Source organism: Meriones unguiculatus, chromosome 10 (genome assembly GCF_030254825.1).
Source record: "Meriones unguiculatus strain TT.TT164.6M chromosome 10, Bangor_MerUng_6.1, whole genome shotgun sequence".
NCBI classification, from domain to species: domain Eukaryota; kingdom Metazoa; phylum Chordata; class Mammalia; order Rodentia; family Muridae; genus Meriones; species Meriones unguiculatus.
In genome coordinates this window covers 12,375,589-12,391,892 of record NC_083358.1, presented here as the reverse complement: position 1 = coordinate 12,391,892, position 16,304 = coordinate 12,375,589, and the positions used below count along the sequence as shown (strand labels likewise).

The 16,304-nt window shown below is 45.6% G+C and overlaps 1 protein-coding gene across 3 annotated transcripts in view; it reads right to left on the bottom strand.

Moving 5' to 3' along the window:
- Positions 1-16,013, bottom strand: part of Maf (MAF bZIP transcription factor) — a 344,454-nt gene extending 328,441 nt beyond the window's left edge. The window contains exons 1-2 of one of the 3 annotated variants that reach the window (XM_060391921.1): positions 12,986-16,013; positions 371-9,538 (exon numbers count right to left, since the gene is read on the bottom strand). In XM_060391921.1, the coding sequence (XP_060247904.1) occupies positions 9,448-9,538; positions 12,986-14,094 (1,200 nt within the window). In that variant the 5' untranslated portion in view covers positions 14,095-16,013 and the 3' untranslated portion in view covers positions 371-9,447. Of the gene's footprint in view, positions 1-370; positions 9,539-12,985 lie in introns of those variants that run through there. The other 2 variants (XM_060391922.1, XM_060391924.1) reach the window with 2 other exon arrangements.
- Between the last annotated feature and the right edge of the window lie 291 nt (positions 16,014-16,304).

Here is a 16,304-nt window from a genome sequence, read left to right as displayed (position 1 = left end):
CTCAAATTCATCCAATGATCTGACATTCAGCGAGAAGGACCACATTCTCCGGTGTGGGTAAAGGCCTGTAGTACCAGGTTGAAGGTTTGGGATCTGTTCAGATTGGATTAGTTATTCTGTATGAGACAGATAATACTGGAAAGAAATCAATACAGAACAGCAATGCATGCCAGTTCTCACCCAGAGAGCTTGTGTCAAGCAAGTATCACAATTTATGTTGCATGTGAGACACCAATACTAAGATAACTGAAAGGAGGAACTTCTCCTGTCTGAGGAGCTTGCTGTAGCATTGCTGGCTTGCGTGTGTTCCCTCCCTTGCATGGCAAATCCATTCAAACAAGCACATGCATATGGAAGATCCGGGCATTACCTGTTCGACTTCGGGCAACGGCTTTTCTCACATCACAGATGTAGAAGAGTCCCTTGGGTACCTGATTCAGTAAATATATTAAAATAAACAAAGGGGGATTAATATCCAGGAAGAGCCTTTGGAGGACAGTATGTGCAGATAGCTTAACTATCTATGACAAGGACAGAGATGAACTAAAAGAAGAATAACTCATCGCAGTTGAGCTTGCATGGTGCTCTACCAAGGGACGGTCTAACAGAAAGAAACAGTCCACAGTGCGAGGGAAGACTCCTCTTGATTATGGCTTCAAAGTGGGATGCTACTGGCCTGGCACTGTGTGTCAGCTTTAAAACTGTTCTTAATTCACAGGGAACCAAGTGATCCTGGGGTCATAGAAGGGGAATCTGAACAATTTCTGATGGGCTTTGTCTCTACCATTGCCAGAACCTCAAAGCACCCATTGGTTCAGCTCTGAGGGCACTTACTGGGTGCCAGGTAGTCCAGACTCTGCCCTCTCCTTCCTTTCTGTGGTTTGTTTTGCTAACACTCCTGACAATCATGACACGTGTCCTCTTAACAAATACCAGCGTTAAGACGTCTTTCTTCCCTCTGCTTATTTTTTTTTTAATTTTTTATTTTTTTCTGTTTGAACTAGTAGCCGGGAGTACTCAGAATGATGAAATGAAAAGGAAGGTTTTTTTTTTTTAAGGACTTTTTGTTTTACAATGACTAACAGAGCACAATAATTCAAAATGCTTACCTAAAAAAGAAAGAAAGAAAGAAAGAAAGAAAGAAAGAAAGAAAGAAAGAGAAAAATGCTATTGCTATTAGCTATACTAATGTGGGTGGCAAAATAGTGTTCATTTGCTGTACAGAGCCTAATATTTTCTAGACAGCAGCTTAATAACAAAACAGACCTGTCATTTCCTCCCACAGATTGTCACACTGTTCCAGTCCAGGCTGTCAAAATATATTTAAAATCTAATTTAAAAGATTCCACATGGTTTCAGGAAATCTGTGTACAATAACTACAATAGACTAGTAAGTCATTCTGGATTTTCCCCCACAACAAAGATATTTCGTTATTTTCCTCTAATCTGCCGCGCTTCTACCCAGGCTGCTTTACAGTTGGTCAGAGTAAATGGACAAAACGCCCCTTCTGTGAGCCATTTCCTAGGCTGCTGTAGCCAAACGCGTAATTTTCACTTAAATTGTCACTGGGCTTCCTACCTAATTCTTTCAAATGTTTGTTTTGTTTTTTTTCTCTCTCTCTTTCTTTCTTTTTCTAAAGTGTAAGAATATGCTGGGATAAATCCCGGCCCTTGTACCTGTCAAGACTATCAGAAATTAATCACCTGTTTTCATTTGCGTTTCCCATTGAAATCCTTCAAAAAAAAAAACCTTACGATACACTTGTTTAGTTTTCACAAACGTATTTTTACAGAGAGGAGAGGGGTAAAAAAAGAAACAAGAAATACGCTGAAATTGTCACAAAACCCGGAAGTGTGCCTTTAAGATAAACTGTTCCTTACTCGAAGTTCAGATAGCTCATCTCAAAACAAAAGAAAATAATAAAAATTAAAATTTCCAATTCAGGACAACTTTCTCTTCTAAGAAAAAAAAAAGTCTTTAGGAACAATAGTGTCTCATAGAAATGCAAGTAAGTGGAAGGAGACTGAAGCTGAGGAGACATGGAAGGAATAATATCGGCGTCAACCCTTCGGGAGGATAGCAAACATGTTAAGATTTGACAAGGAGGATTTACACGAGCTCAAATACTTGCAGGGCATTTTACAATTTTAGAAAAATATTACAAAGCAATAACTGGATGTGGGCTTTGCAAAAATGTCCCCCCCTCCATACCCACTGTCCTTCCTGGCCCTGTCATTGATAGGATCTGTTATTTTTGGAGGAAAAGCATCAGCTTCATTAAATGCAATATTTGGCATCTTGCCCGAAATCTCATCAAGTAGCTGTCCTTTTTAGATGGTTGGTGTCATTTTCCTCAAGATGACCTCTATGCTTTGGCTACCTGGGGAACCTATCTGGTTATTTAGGCACTTACTTTCCAAAGCTCGTGGGAGGGGGCCTTGGTGTTTGCACACCTGAACTAAATACAAAGTCAGTGCAGTTTTCTTTCTTCTTTTCTTTCCTTCTTGCTTGCTTTGGTGTTTGTTTTGTTGTTGCGGTGGCTATTTTTCCCTAGACCCGTCACAGGAGAGGAGGGAGGCCAGGGGTCTCTGATATAAGTGAGAGAAGAGAGTTTGAGCTGGAGCATGAGCACGTAATCGGGGCCAGATGGCTGACAGACAGCATAGAGCCTCTTCCCCTGCCCGCTGAAGAGGTTGTTGTTTGAGTAGCTTGAGAGTGAGCACCAATGCTCAAGTTAACATTTCAAAAGGGCTCAGTCCCTTCACACCACAGTGAGTGCATCGGAAAGCGGGAAGTGCACCCAGAAAATCTGTCACAGGTTGTGCGTTGCGTCTCACAATGGCTCTAGTCAGGCGGGAGGGTTGGGGGTGTCACTTTTCGAAGACAAGCCGAAGCAAGCCTCGCTCTTCTGCACATGTAGGGCCGAACAAACAGATGAACTCTGCCCCTGTGACTATCTTAACTTCATAGAGTAGAAACTGCAGATTTATCTTTAAATGGCTTTTGCACTTCAATGTGTTACTTTAAAGGGGCAGAATTTATAAATAAACGGCAGAGGCCAGAATCTTTTGAATTCATTATCTAAAAGCAGAACAACACAAGTGTGTGTTTTAAAACAGCTTTGGTATGGTATAGATACTACTGAGCTTTTTTTTTTTTTTTCTATTTTTCTGGCCTGTCAGAAAGGATTTTTAAAATAATCTAACACTATTAGAAGTTCCTGTAATGCACAATTCTTGTTTTGGTCAAAATACTGAACAACAGAGAGTGAAAATATAGAATACTTGTTCATGAAGACACAGGAGATTGCCTCACTTCACCCCTCCCAAAAGGGCAGGGCCTGTGAGAAAGAGAGTACCTGGGCCAAAACCATCCCTAAATGTTTCTTTTTCAAGTCTGCCCTGTGGAGGCAATTCCTAGGTACTTGCAGTTTGTCTGCCATCGTGTTAGATCCAGAAAAGCAAACTAACACAGGAGAAACCCTCAGACAGCTTGTTCAGCTCACTTTTTCCGTAAGGGGGCACCCAGTTACAGAGCGTGTAAAGTCCAAAGCATAAAGAAAGACATCAAAGGTTTTTAAACTGGCTTCCTAGTTTTTTTTCTTCCTGCCCCCACTTTTTTTTCTTCTTCTGTCTAATCAAAGAAAAAAAAATCTGGAAAATGAATAGAGTAAAACACAGATGCTCCAGAGTTCTGGAAATGCTCATTTTGTTTACAGGAAGTTTCGGGGTGTTGGAAGGTAGATTGTAGTTCCAAGGTGGAATGCAGAGGCTCTGGCAGCAAGCTTTCCCCCTTCGGGGTCCAGCAGCGCAGCTCCAACTGTAGATGGTCTGCCCCACCCAGAGTCACCCTCTCTGGAAAACTTCAGCCAGATTCTAAAGCGCATCAGAGCTCCATGCAGGGATGCTGGTACTGGCCCTAGCAGGAAGCCCAGGGACAAGCTGGTTGCGGCTGCCGCTGATGCTCCCAGCACCAGGCTGCCTTCTGGGTGACACTGGTGCCTGGTCCCCAAACATGCACCAGCTGCACTTCAAGTAGGCCTGTAGCTGGGGGCGGGGCAGCGAGGGACTTTGTGGTGGTTCTAAGGAAGTCACTGGCCACAGGCAGCCATCCTGGCTTCCGGGACAGCCTTTGGTTCTAGCAGATTCCTAGCTGCTGTTCACCAGCCAAGGGAGCCCCCTGAAGGTGTCCAGCACTTGACTCCCTTTAACACTGGCTAGGAATTGGGTCCAGCTGTGTGGCTGGTCCCCACAAGGCAAGATGTATGTATCAGTAGGTAGAGGCCGATGAGAGCTCTTTGCGGTGTGTTGAGGAATGAAGAGCGACTGTGTGGATGCTGGGAAAAGGGTCATTATCCGCCATTTCCCTGTCTGCCTTTCTGCTCGCTCGCTCCAAGCTACAGAGAGCTGTATTCATTGGGCAACCATGCATCTCTAGGCTCAGTTCTCTACAGAGAACTGCACCTCTTCACTCTGCCTGTGTCTGCACATACAGTGCTCCCAGGGTCACTTGTGGTGGGGTTAGTTGCCTCATGGCTGGAAGACCATGCCCCCTGGGGTACTCTCTCATGCCCTGCTGTGTTGGTATTCCAGCTGAGGGTACAGACATTTAGGAGGTGGGCACTGGATGGGACATGGGTCAGTTGGTAAGGGGCCCGATCTTGGTGCTAAGGGCCTTACTACTTTTAGCAATATGGGTGTCCGCTGGAGTAGGGATAGTAGGAGAGAGGACCTAGAGGTTTGCCAGGCTTTTATCAGTGCTCCCTGCAAGCATACTTCTTGGGAGGGTCCCTGAGCAAGACCTGAGATGACCCTAGGCAATTTGAGGTCATAGATCAAGGTTGGCCTTTGTCAGTAATTCCTTCCCCAGCAGCTGCAGTGTCTTCCTTTCCCTCTGCATTTTAAGCCTTGATTAAAATGCCCTATTGTCTTGCAGATGTCAAGATGTTTGTGTTTCTTCGGCTGAAGTTCCCACAGGAGGTCCAAACCACTTCTAGAAGCTTCCAGAAGTAGATGCTGTCACACAGAACCTGGGCAAATACTGTCTGCAAACGGGATGTGTACCCTTGTCCCGATTCACAGGTCACAGTGTGCTTCACAGTGGTCCATGACATTTTTCTTCCTGCCTAGTTCTGCAAGGTATGGCAGCTTCTCTAAACTGAGCACGAGGAAACACCTTCCTCTAAGGGCTCATTTTGGAAGCAGGCAAAGCTGGGACTCAGAACAGATTCCAACTGAGAAATCTAGGAACAGAATCAGCCAGGCCAGGCTTGGAGTGAGGGTGGGGGAAAATTGAGCCCTGAAGACTGTTTGACTGCTTCCCTTCCTCCCTGTCTTTTTGTTCCAAAGCAGGGAGGCACCCCACCCCAGTCCCCTTTCTTGAATTAATGTCCCTTTCTAATGGCAACTAAAAATTCAAGATAAATCTGTGCAGAGGGGAGGAATGTGATGTTGTAATCTAAAGTCTACTAGGGGGTCATTTGTGATTACATAGAAATGAAGAAAACAAAAAAAGTTGAGTCGTGCTGGATTCAGGAGGAGGTGCTCATCCTATGCCCCCTCTGATTTCAGGGAGGAACTCCACATTCCTATCACAGCCTCCCTCTGGAAAATGTGTTTGGGGAGTTTCTTAGAGCCGTCCAACTCATGCACATTCATATAAACATTTGATTTCTGTGTGTTGTTGATGTGTGCTTTCTACCTCAGTCTTGTTCTTTTGGGCAGATCTTCCTCTTGTGTTCCCCCCTTCACACACACACACACACACACACACACACACACACACACGTACACACAAACATGCACGTACACACGGCTTTCAAATTTATCAGTAGATGTCATAAAACCTAGTGCAGTGTATGAACAAATATTGGGGATAGTGTCTGCCTGGCCCAAAATGTCACAACTTTCAAACAAACAACTAAATACATTCATAAATGCTCCCTCCAATTAAGACACTAATGATTTCCTCGAAACTTTGGATCCCCTTTGGATCTCCACTTAACAAACAACAACAAAAGCTTGTGCGCATATTCTGTTAGAGAAGCAGAGTGTGAATGAGCCCTGCCTTAAGTGTATGCTGGAACTGATTTTGGCCTCTGAGCAGGTGAAAGCCCTTGAAATTATTTATTCTGGGGATCCTTGCCTTTGAAGTCTTCCTCCCTTCTCACCTCCTACAGCTGCTGCAAGTTCCTGCACTATTCTATCCTTGGTACAGCGCAATTTGATCTTGCTTATTCTTTTTTGTCAGCCGTCTCTGGAGGGTAACAAGGCCCTCAGTTTGTCTTAAGACTGCGTTGCTTTATGTCCCCAGCAACCACAAGCCAACCCTATAACATAAGATTCCTTCACCGCCTCTCCAACTTCTGGCGAGAGAAAAAAAAATGCCAGAAAGGGGCCAGTTTGTTCAGAACTATAAATGGAGCAAAGCCTGGGGAGAATTTTCCTTTTCTGGGGGCTTTTAATAATGGCATTTTAAAGGTTTGTATTAAAAGTGAGAAAAGATATCTCTTGAGAAGGTGGATTAAAAGTTTTCCTGTGTTAGACAAATTCAAAAACAAATCCTGGTTTCAATAACAGGACTCTGGACTCTGTCCTTGTCCACTACGACTGCCTTACATCTTAGAGGCATCTTTGAGGATCAGCTAAAAGCAAAAAATAATCTTCAGGGTTTTGAAGGCAAGTATAGACTCTAGACTATTCATTCAGTATCTTGAGAAATAAACTGAAGTGGTAGAAATCACAGCCTTCATCTTCAGAGAAAACTTGCCTAAATCCCCCAAACAACAAAAACTAAAGGACAGTGCCTCTTCCAAGAACGGAGCTAAATTGTTATTTTTCTAATCAAATATAAGTCAATCACAGTGGGAAGTCGTACAAATTATCCCCCCAAAGGGTGTTGCAAGGGCTGACTTCTGAGAGTCTCTCGCTGACTGACTGTAAGGGCTCTCAGGTCTAGAGCAGCAGTGGGAAATTTTTGGACACAGTGGTCAGATGTCTGAAGGCTGTCACTCACGATTTTTCATCTTCCTTTCTCTTTCACTCCAAGGGGGAGAGAAAAAAAATTCCAGATATGCCAGAGCCATAATCAGACTTTTAAAAATATTGAATGATCCAATAGACAGCAGGAGTACTTTATCAAGCTGAGAATGTAAAAATATGGAGGTAGATTTTCCTCAGTCAGAGCAGAGCTAGGCAGCAAAGCCTCTGAATTTTCTCTCTGTGCTCCGAAGCTTCGGAATGTGTCCTTAGCAACTTAAGTGACCGGACCAGGAAATGCAGGGAGCCTGGCTAGAGAGCTAAGCTGTATGCCATGCCCATGAAGGTGACCACCATTTTTTCTCTTCCTGCTGCTTTTAACAGTAGCATTGGTGGTTTGGCCAGAGGAAATTCTATTTAAGAGACCCCCAAACAACTAGAACTGATGTTACCACATAAAAGAGACTAGCGTAAAGGGAAAGGGGAGGAAAGAACAGGGGGCTAGCACCAGACGCAGTCAGCGGAAAAGGCGCGTGTCCCCATTGAAGTATCTGTGTGGACAGGGTCTCTGCGGTTATGACACCAAGCTGTAAATGTCTGCATGGCAGATTCATCCGTAGGGCAGAGGTTAGGTCGATTTGATGTCCATATATTATATATCAGATATGTTGCGAAATTGGTTGTATTTTTCTTAAAGGAGAACTCCACATAAGCCAGGAAACGAAAAGGAAGTGATTTTTGTCAAGTGTCTCAGAGAATAAAAGATCGTATATATGGAAGCAGCATACATAGGGTGTGCGTTTAACTAAGTGTATTTTGACACTCATTGGTTTCATTTACAGCTGTGTCTGACAAATAGCATGCCTGACATCATAGAAATTGTCAATGCTAGCATCACCAGGGCCTTTGAAAAGCTAAGATGCTTCATTCACATAAAGCTGCTACCCCCAGTATGCATTTGGGAAGAAAAATCAAATTCTTGCTTTTTTGTTTGTTTGTTTGTTTGTTTCTTAGTACAATTCTTTGCCAGGAAAGAATTTTTCATTTTTAAAAATGAAAAAAATTCTGTTAAAAATGTGCATGCCTAAATTTTTCTTTTAAAATGCTAGATGTTTGCTTTGGGGAAAGTTTTCTTCACAGGTGTATTTGTATCACACATGAACACACACACACACACACACATACACACAGAGATTCTAATTTCAGTAGATGTTTCAAACTGCTATTACAGGTTGAAAGCTGTCACACCTGTTCGGTGGTGTGCCTGGTACATGGAGAAGTGCAGGGGCCCTTTCCTGTGGGCCTTTGAGTCGCTCTCACAATTAAGGGCAGTTAAGTGTATAGTGCGGTGGTTCCATATTCATTAGCCTTTTTCTCTAACACAGTCACTTTTCTTTAGAAAGGGCAGGAAATGGAAATCATTCTCCAAAACCACAAATAATTTTTTAATGTACAGCTCACATATATCTTATGTGTATCTCGCGTCTTCTAAATACATTGGGCACATGTGGTCAGGCTTCCCAAATGTGGCCTATCCTAATGATGACGCTGACTCGTCAGTGGGCTGCTCCATTATTGGAATGAAAGGAATTTTAACACTATTTAGACAAATGCAGTGTAAAGGGGAAAGCTGGACTTTCCTATTTGATTTTGTTTCTCTTTCTTTCCTTCCTTTGTTTTAAAATTTAGGAATCAATTAGTAATAATGGGCATTTCGACAGGATATGTTCTGTGTGTGTGTTTATTATCTTCCAAAGTTTCATCATATCTAAAAGTGCTTTTCAGTGCAGGTTAACTTTTCCTCTAAGCCAGTCACTCAGCCTCATTTCATTCTGATGCCGCTGTTTTATTTTCTAGTATCTAGGGGCCCAAACTGGTTTCTAATATTGAACTGACTTATAGAATTCTACCAAGATGTTTAATTATTACATAACTGTACCTACCCCCCCACCACAACCAAGGTCCCACTCTGATAAATAGCTGCAGCTATTGTGTTATGAATGTCACTCTTATTCTAAGAATATATTTGCCTAAACTCTTCCTTCCGGTGCTGAGCTTTTGGTCCAAGTGGCATCCCCATTTCCTCCTCTCCAGATGTGTGATATGTGTCTATCTTATGGCTGTAATTAGAGAAACAAAAAGCTCTAATGCTGAGGTTGGCTAACTTACAGCCTAGGAGAGAAGTTTTGCAATTAAGATTTCTGTCAAGCACAACCATGTTTTTGGAGGACTCACACTGAAACTCATCAGGAGAAAGCAACACAACTGTAAACAGCTGCAAACAGTGTCCTGTACTCTGTGTAAAACATCCAGGAAAGACCACGAGAAACCAGCTAGAATCCACCAGCCTGGGGAACTACCTGTTTCCTTAGATATCAGGCCTTCAGTATTAGTTGCAATATTATCTTGTTGTTCTTAAAAAAAAAAAGAAAAGAAAAGAAAAAGAAAAGAAAGAAAAAAGAAAAAACATTAAAAAAAAAATAAGACAAAAGTCATTGTGTTTAGCTGTATTTTCAAAACAGTGTTGGCTTTGTCTACTGTGGGTAATTTCCAGGGAGGCCTGCGGAAAGAGAAAACGGCCTGTATTTGTAACATGGTTGCAGGAATTTGTGTCAGTTTTAAATGGGTCAGGGTTTTGGACTTCAGTTGAAGGTAACTGAGATTTTTCTAAGTGATCTATCAATTAGACCCCCATTCATAACCTGTTTTGAAGGCAAACAGCAGTGTATCAGAGCACAGCCTTCTCCCCATAAAGACATTACTTTCTTTTTATATTTATATTTTGGGGACTCATCTAATAACGTAATTATCCCTAGTTTGTCTGTACGAAGACAGCTCTTCAAATATTCCCAGTGAAATGTAGATAAACAACGCAGGTAAAACCTGGATGAACTGGAAATTCTATGGGGGAAAACAGTAGACTTTCTTTTTTTTCCATTTTTGACAAATGACTTGCAAAGTTAAAAAAAATTAAAGCAAAAATCAAACAATGTTGATTTGTGCAAAGTGTTTATGTTTAGTCTTGCCAACAAGAAGATCACAACAAATAAGGGGAGAAGAAAAAAAAATCACTTTTGGTCAAATGGCAAGAATTATTTATCTTTATCATTAAATACATATGTTCCCAAGTACCTCTGGTAAGCCAGGCTTGCTGGTCCCCATCCCTCTTGAAGGATTTGCTTCTTGATCAGAAGCTCAGAGTACTGTTCAGAAAGCTCAGATCTACTCTCCTGATGTGTGTGTGTGTGTGTGTGTATGTAACTGTCTGGCTCTCTCTTTATCCCTCTTTCTCTCTTTTTAAATGGCTCCGCTCATTAGGGAACTAAAAACTTTGAGGAGAAAAAAAAACTGAGCTGTCATAATTTGTACTTATATTAAATATTATTAATGACTATATGGTGCCAATCTTCTCAACTCTCAGAATAGCCTACAATTTCACCTGGAATTCCTGCCTCCAACTCCCCTGTTCAGAAATCAAAGAGTATGCATTTTGTATTTCACATCCAAACTCCAAGACATCCAAGACATGGGACCCAGTTAATCTGTACACTAAGAAACAGAACAGAATCAAAAAAAAAATGCAGTTTATTATTGTAGATTATTCTTTCTCTTGATATAACCAGAATTGAAAATGAAAGAGAAGCATGTAGAACATCACGCGTGGTTAGTTAGTAACTCAAGTTATAAAACAATTTTGCACAGCAAAATATGTAAAAGAAAAGTAACTGACAAGATTTTTTTATATTTATTGTGGTAAGATTTACTTTTCTTTTTTCTTTTTTTTTCTTTTTTTTAAAGACAGGATGTCAGTCCCTGAAAATAACATTTACTGGTTATTGCCTTTAAAACTGTGGATTTTTTTTAAGTTACAGAAAATCCAGTTCTGCACCACAACACAACTGTAAAAAAATCTGCATCACCTTAAAACTGTGCAGTAATGCCATTTTATAACTGCATAAATTTTATTAGCGTTCTAAACAGTTTTGCGATTTTTTTTGTATTATATGCTTGCAGGTTATATCTTAGTGCAATTCAGTCCCAAATACTTTAATTTTGAAAAAAAATCCATACATTTTGAATGTAAAATACCCCTACAGATATAAACAGGGGCATTTCCCCTTTTAATACTTTGGTTTTCAATACAGTCCATGGTATAGCAAGAACTACACATACCCAACTTATATTTAAGTTGCAAGCACATGCTTCAGAAGCTACTTTTTAAACAGTCCCCTTGCAAACTCTACCCCCCTTAACATCACAACAGTAAACAATTTAGTGCATCGGTCTTTAAAAAAATCTACAGCTACACAGACCTAACTCTTTCAAATTTATCTATAACATTCCTTTATCTGTAGCATACATTTTAACTGGGCTAACAGATTATAAAAACTAGAATTAAATTATATACTAGAAACCCATAGCATTCCACATTTGACAATGACCAAAAGCCAAAATAATAATAATAATAGTAATGAAATAAACCAAACCAAAAATAATTGGGGCAGATTTCTTTTTCTTTCTTTCTTTTCAAAGAAATTTTAGACTGCTTTTGGCAACAGCACAATTTAAAGTGCCCCAAAGCAGGCATCACTGTTTCTAAAAAGAAAACATTTAATTTATGTTCTGTGATAGTTGCCATGTAAATTTGTAGCCCATTGTGGTATCTTTTGACAAGGAATGCCTTCAGTGCCTTTACAACGGGGAGGCTGAAGTTCAGAGTAAATCAAAGCAAAGTTTTAAGGGAAGAATGCTCTGGGGTTGTACTTTTTCTGTTGTCGTTCTGAACTCAAAAAAAGTCATGAGGTTGTAAAACAAAAGTATGGATGCCATGCGCTAAGTCTTCAAAAGTCCATTTCCAAGCCAAAAGGGGAGAAAAAGGAAAAAAAATAATTATACCATACATGTCCAGCATGCAGGCTTCTTTTATTAATATAATGTCTCTTTTCCATAATGTCTTTGAAACTGTTATAGTTCATTGTTGCTGAGACAAAGTAGCAAGCATGGTAATGCATGAGATGAGAGTAAGTTTGTTTTTGGGTTTTGTTTCTTTGTTTTTTTGTTTTTTGTTTTTGTTTTTTAAATGGCAGATTAAACTTTCAGATTTGGCATCATAAGGCCAAAACTCACAAGTCACACCCAGAAGGTTGATGCAGGCTTGATTGTGGTAGGTTCAGGAGCGGCTTTAGTTCATTCGTCTTAGCATAACAATGCTAAGAAAAAAAAAAAAAAAAAAAAAAAAAAAAAACCCGGTGGAACCCAGCAAGCTGCAAGGTCTATAGCATTTCACATTTTTTTTTTCCTTTGCAAGCTCAATCTCACAGAAGAACTCAGGAGGAGAAAAAAAACAAAACAAAACCTGCTTTTTCTTTTCTTTTTCTTTTATCTCAAGAACATGGTGCCGAGGGAGTGAGAGCGGAGGTTGGGAAACACAGCAAGCTCCAAAAAATTAATAATAATAATAATAATAATAAACAAATACAAAGAAAGGAGAAAATCCAAACAAAATAAAACACACACTGAGAATGAATACCAGTTCATAAACTGAAAAGAAAAAAAAAAAAAACTATACAGGCGATTGATGGCCGGATTCAAAGGTGAGCTATGTCTTACGTCAAGTTCTTCGCTCAGATCTTTGACCCTTGTGCAAGTCCGGTGTGTGTGGGGCGGGTGGTGTAAAAAGAATAATAATAATAATAAAAAAAAAAAAAAGAACAAAACAACCAAGCTAGCAAGTTATGGGGAATTCAGGTTGGCAATCCATGAGCCAGACACCCCTTCCCTCCCCAATTCAAAACAGCCACCACCACCGCCACCACCACAAGCTTGGCGTGTGTGTGTGTGTGTGTGTGTGTGTGTGTGTGTGTGCAGGGCCAAGGGGAGCGAACTCGCCAGGGGAGGGGGCGAGGTGGTGGCGAGCGTGGCCCTGCGACTAGCAAGCCCACTCAGGAGCCGGACCCCCACGGAGCATTTAACAAGGTGGCTAGCTGGGATCGCGTGTCACACTCACATGAAAAATTCGGGAGAGGACGGGTTGTCGCTGCTCGAGCCGTTTTCTCGGAACCCGCTGCTCACCAACTTCTCGTATTTCTCCTTGTAGGCGTCCCTTTCGCGTACCAGCCTGGAGATCTCCTGCTTGAGGTGGTCGACCTGCTGCAGCAGCTGGTTCTTCTCTGACTCCAGGACGTGTCTCTGCTGCACCCTCTTGAAGCGGCAGGACTGGGCATAGCCGCGGTTTTTCAGGGTCCGCCTCTTCTGCTTCAGTCGGATCACCTCCTCCTTGCTGACCCCGCGCAGCTGCCGGTTCAGCTCGCGCACCGACATGGTCACCAGCTGCTCGTCCGAGAAGCGGTCGTCGAAGTGCAGGCCGCCGGCGGCGTGGTGCGGGTGCAGGGCGCCCCCCGCCCCCGCCGCGCCCCCGCCGCCTCCGCCGCCGCCGCCGCCCCCGGCGCTGGCCGGGCCGCCGCCGCCCGCGCCTCCCGCGCCGCCCGCAGAGGCGGACGCGCCGCCCGCGGCTCCCGGGGCGCCGGCCGTCGGGTGGTGGTGGTGGCCCGCGGCGTGGTGGTGGTGGTGGTGATAGTGCGGGGCCGCGCCACTCTGCGCGGCGGCCGCGGCGATCACGGCGGACACCACGGCGGCGGCGGGCCCCATCTCCTCTCCGCTGCCGCCCAGGGAGGCTCCGGTGCCGGCCCCCGCGGCCGCGGCCAGCTGCTGCGCTCCCCGCGCGTAGCCATCGAAGCCACCCTGGAGCTGGTGGCTGTTGCTGATGAGCGCCTCGACCGCGTCCTCCGGGCTGAAGCCCAGCGCCTCCGGGTTGAGCTGCTGCGGGTAGCCGGTCATCCAGTAGTAGTCTTCCAGGTGCGCCTTCTGCTCGCTGCCCGAGCCCGGGCTGGGCGCCGAGAAGCTGGGGGACGGGGGCACCGAGCTGCAGGGCGTGCTCATGGGGGTGGAGGACAGCGAGCCCCCGGCGATGAGACGGCCGCACTGGCTGATGATGCGGTCGGTCTCCACCGGTTCCTTTTTCACTTCAAACTTCATCAGATCGAAGTCATTAACATATTCCATGGCCAGGGGACTGGTGGGCAGGTCGGAATTGTTCATTGCCAGTTCTGAAGCCATCCTCCTGCCTCCGCCGCCGCCGCCGCCGCCGCCGCCGCTCCGCCAGATGGGCTGCAGGAGAGGGGCCAGCGGGCTGTGCTGGGTGGCCAGCGGGTGAGCCAGCTTGCCGGGCTGGGGCGCTTCTAGCTCGCGCGGCGGTGGCTGTGGCCCGAAAGCTCGAGCGCGCACACACCCCCCGCCCTGCCCGCAGCCCCCCGCGCCCGCCCTCCCTCCCCCCTGCTCACGCCAATGTGCTCTCTCTCTCTCTCTCTTTCTCTCTCTTGCTCTCTCTCTCCCGCTCGCCCCGGGGGCCCCCTCCTCGCCTGCTCGCCTCCCCGAGAGCTCCGATCCCGGGCGCTTCAGGCTCGGAAAGGTCCTCCGCGGCCGGCGGTGGCGGTGCTGCTGACGGCGGCGGAGAGGATGCCGGAGGAGCCCGGCCCGGTGCGCGGCGTCCCCGGCTCGCCGCTCCGCTGCGCGCTTTGCATAAGGAGGGCTCGCCTAAGCCGGCCGGGCTGCAGGCGGGGCGCGCGCGGCTGCTGCTCCGGGGCTGTGCGGCGCGGCGGGTGGCTGTCCCGGAGGCGCGGGCCTCGGCACCGGCTACTTAACACTTCACGCTTCTCTCCTCTTCTGCCTGGCTCTTAGGGTTACTGTTATGATTTTCTTTTCTCTCTCCGGATCTCTCGCGTGCGCGCTCTCTCTCTCTCTCTCTCTCTCTCACCCTCTCCGTGCAAAGTGCAAGACCGAGGTGCAGGCCGGCTGGAGGCAGGGGAGGGGGGAGTTTAGTTCTTTCTTGCTTTTTTTTTTTGTTTTTTGATTTTGGTTTTTTTTTTCCTTCTCTCTCTCGCTTGTTTTAAAGCAAAATTGCAAAGTCCTGAGCCAAGGCAAAGCCGAGAGCAGAAGGGTGGGGGGAAGAGGCCGGGCGGACGAGCAGCCTGAGCTACAGCTCCAAGATGAAAAAATATTTTAAAGCCTCTGATCCAGCGAGAAGAGTTTAAAGCAATTGCTGAGTTTTATAGCACCCGTGACGTCAGGCTCAAATGGGAAATTGACTGGCACTCTCCGCCAATGGGAGGCGGCGAGAGCGGCCGCGATTAGCATAATAGTATAGAAACAAGGAAACTTTTCGGAGCTGTCAATCACAGCCCAATCAGCTGACTGTCAGCTGGGACAGGCTAGCTTAACCCTTGCGGCGCCGCTGCTCGGGAGCAGCCAGAGAGCGACACCCTTACCCCGCGCCCCGAGCGAAGTTTAGTGCACCAGGGGACAGAGTTTGCTAAAAGGGCGGTCGGAATCCGGGAGGACCTGGGAGAATGGTTTGCTTTTCTTCGGAGCTCAAGAGCCTGCCCTGCTGAGCCTCAGCCCTTGGGCTGCAGAAGTCCGCCTGAACTCTCCTGTCTCCTGCCGATCCTGCACCCTGACAAGGTGCAAGCTTTCGTTTCCCAGTTTTAGCTCTTTGATCCACCTTCTGCATCCTCCGTGGCTGCTGGGGGTGGAGGGTACCTTTCTTCTCTGAATCTGATGCTTAGGGAACCCCCCCCCCCCCACACAACTTGACTCAACTCTTTGACCCGTTCCAAGTGAGGTGATCAGATGGGGGCGCCAAGGGTGCGGGGACCCAGGACGCGCGTGGTGCGCTGTGCGCGGTGCGCGATGCGCCTGAACTGCCAGTTGTTTGGATTTCGCGCGGAGAAGAAAGCCTGTGTGACTCTTGAAAAAAACGAGGGGCCTAAAGTGCCGGGGACTTTCTGTATAGGGACTGGCTGCACGCTGGCATCTCATGTCCTTGGAGGGAGGGCTAGATCGGCTGCGCCACCCAGTTGATTCCGGGACGTTTCCAGCCCGGGCAGCCCGGCTCAGCCCTCAGGCTCCTGACTCTGACCTGGAGCTTGGCTTCTGTCAATCATAAGCGTCTTCCCCTCTCTTCTCCCTTCTCTCTCTCTCTCTCTGCCCTCACCGTCTCTCCTCTCTCCCCCTTACCATCCACCATCCTTTCCATTTATGAAACTTGAACCCTGCTTGAGATGCCCCCCCCGCCCCCGCCCCTGACCACACCGTTATGAAACCTGACCCTTGTTTATCGGGGTCCGGAGCGCCCTTTGCACTCCTGCCTTATTTAATTATTATTTGGTATTTGGGACTCCGGTGGTGAAGGAGGTTTGGGGAGGCAGTGCCCCGGAGCCCTCCCTCACTCCTCTCCAAGGGTTAAATTTTAAACCGCTTTTTTCCTTCTG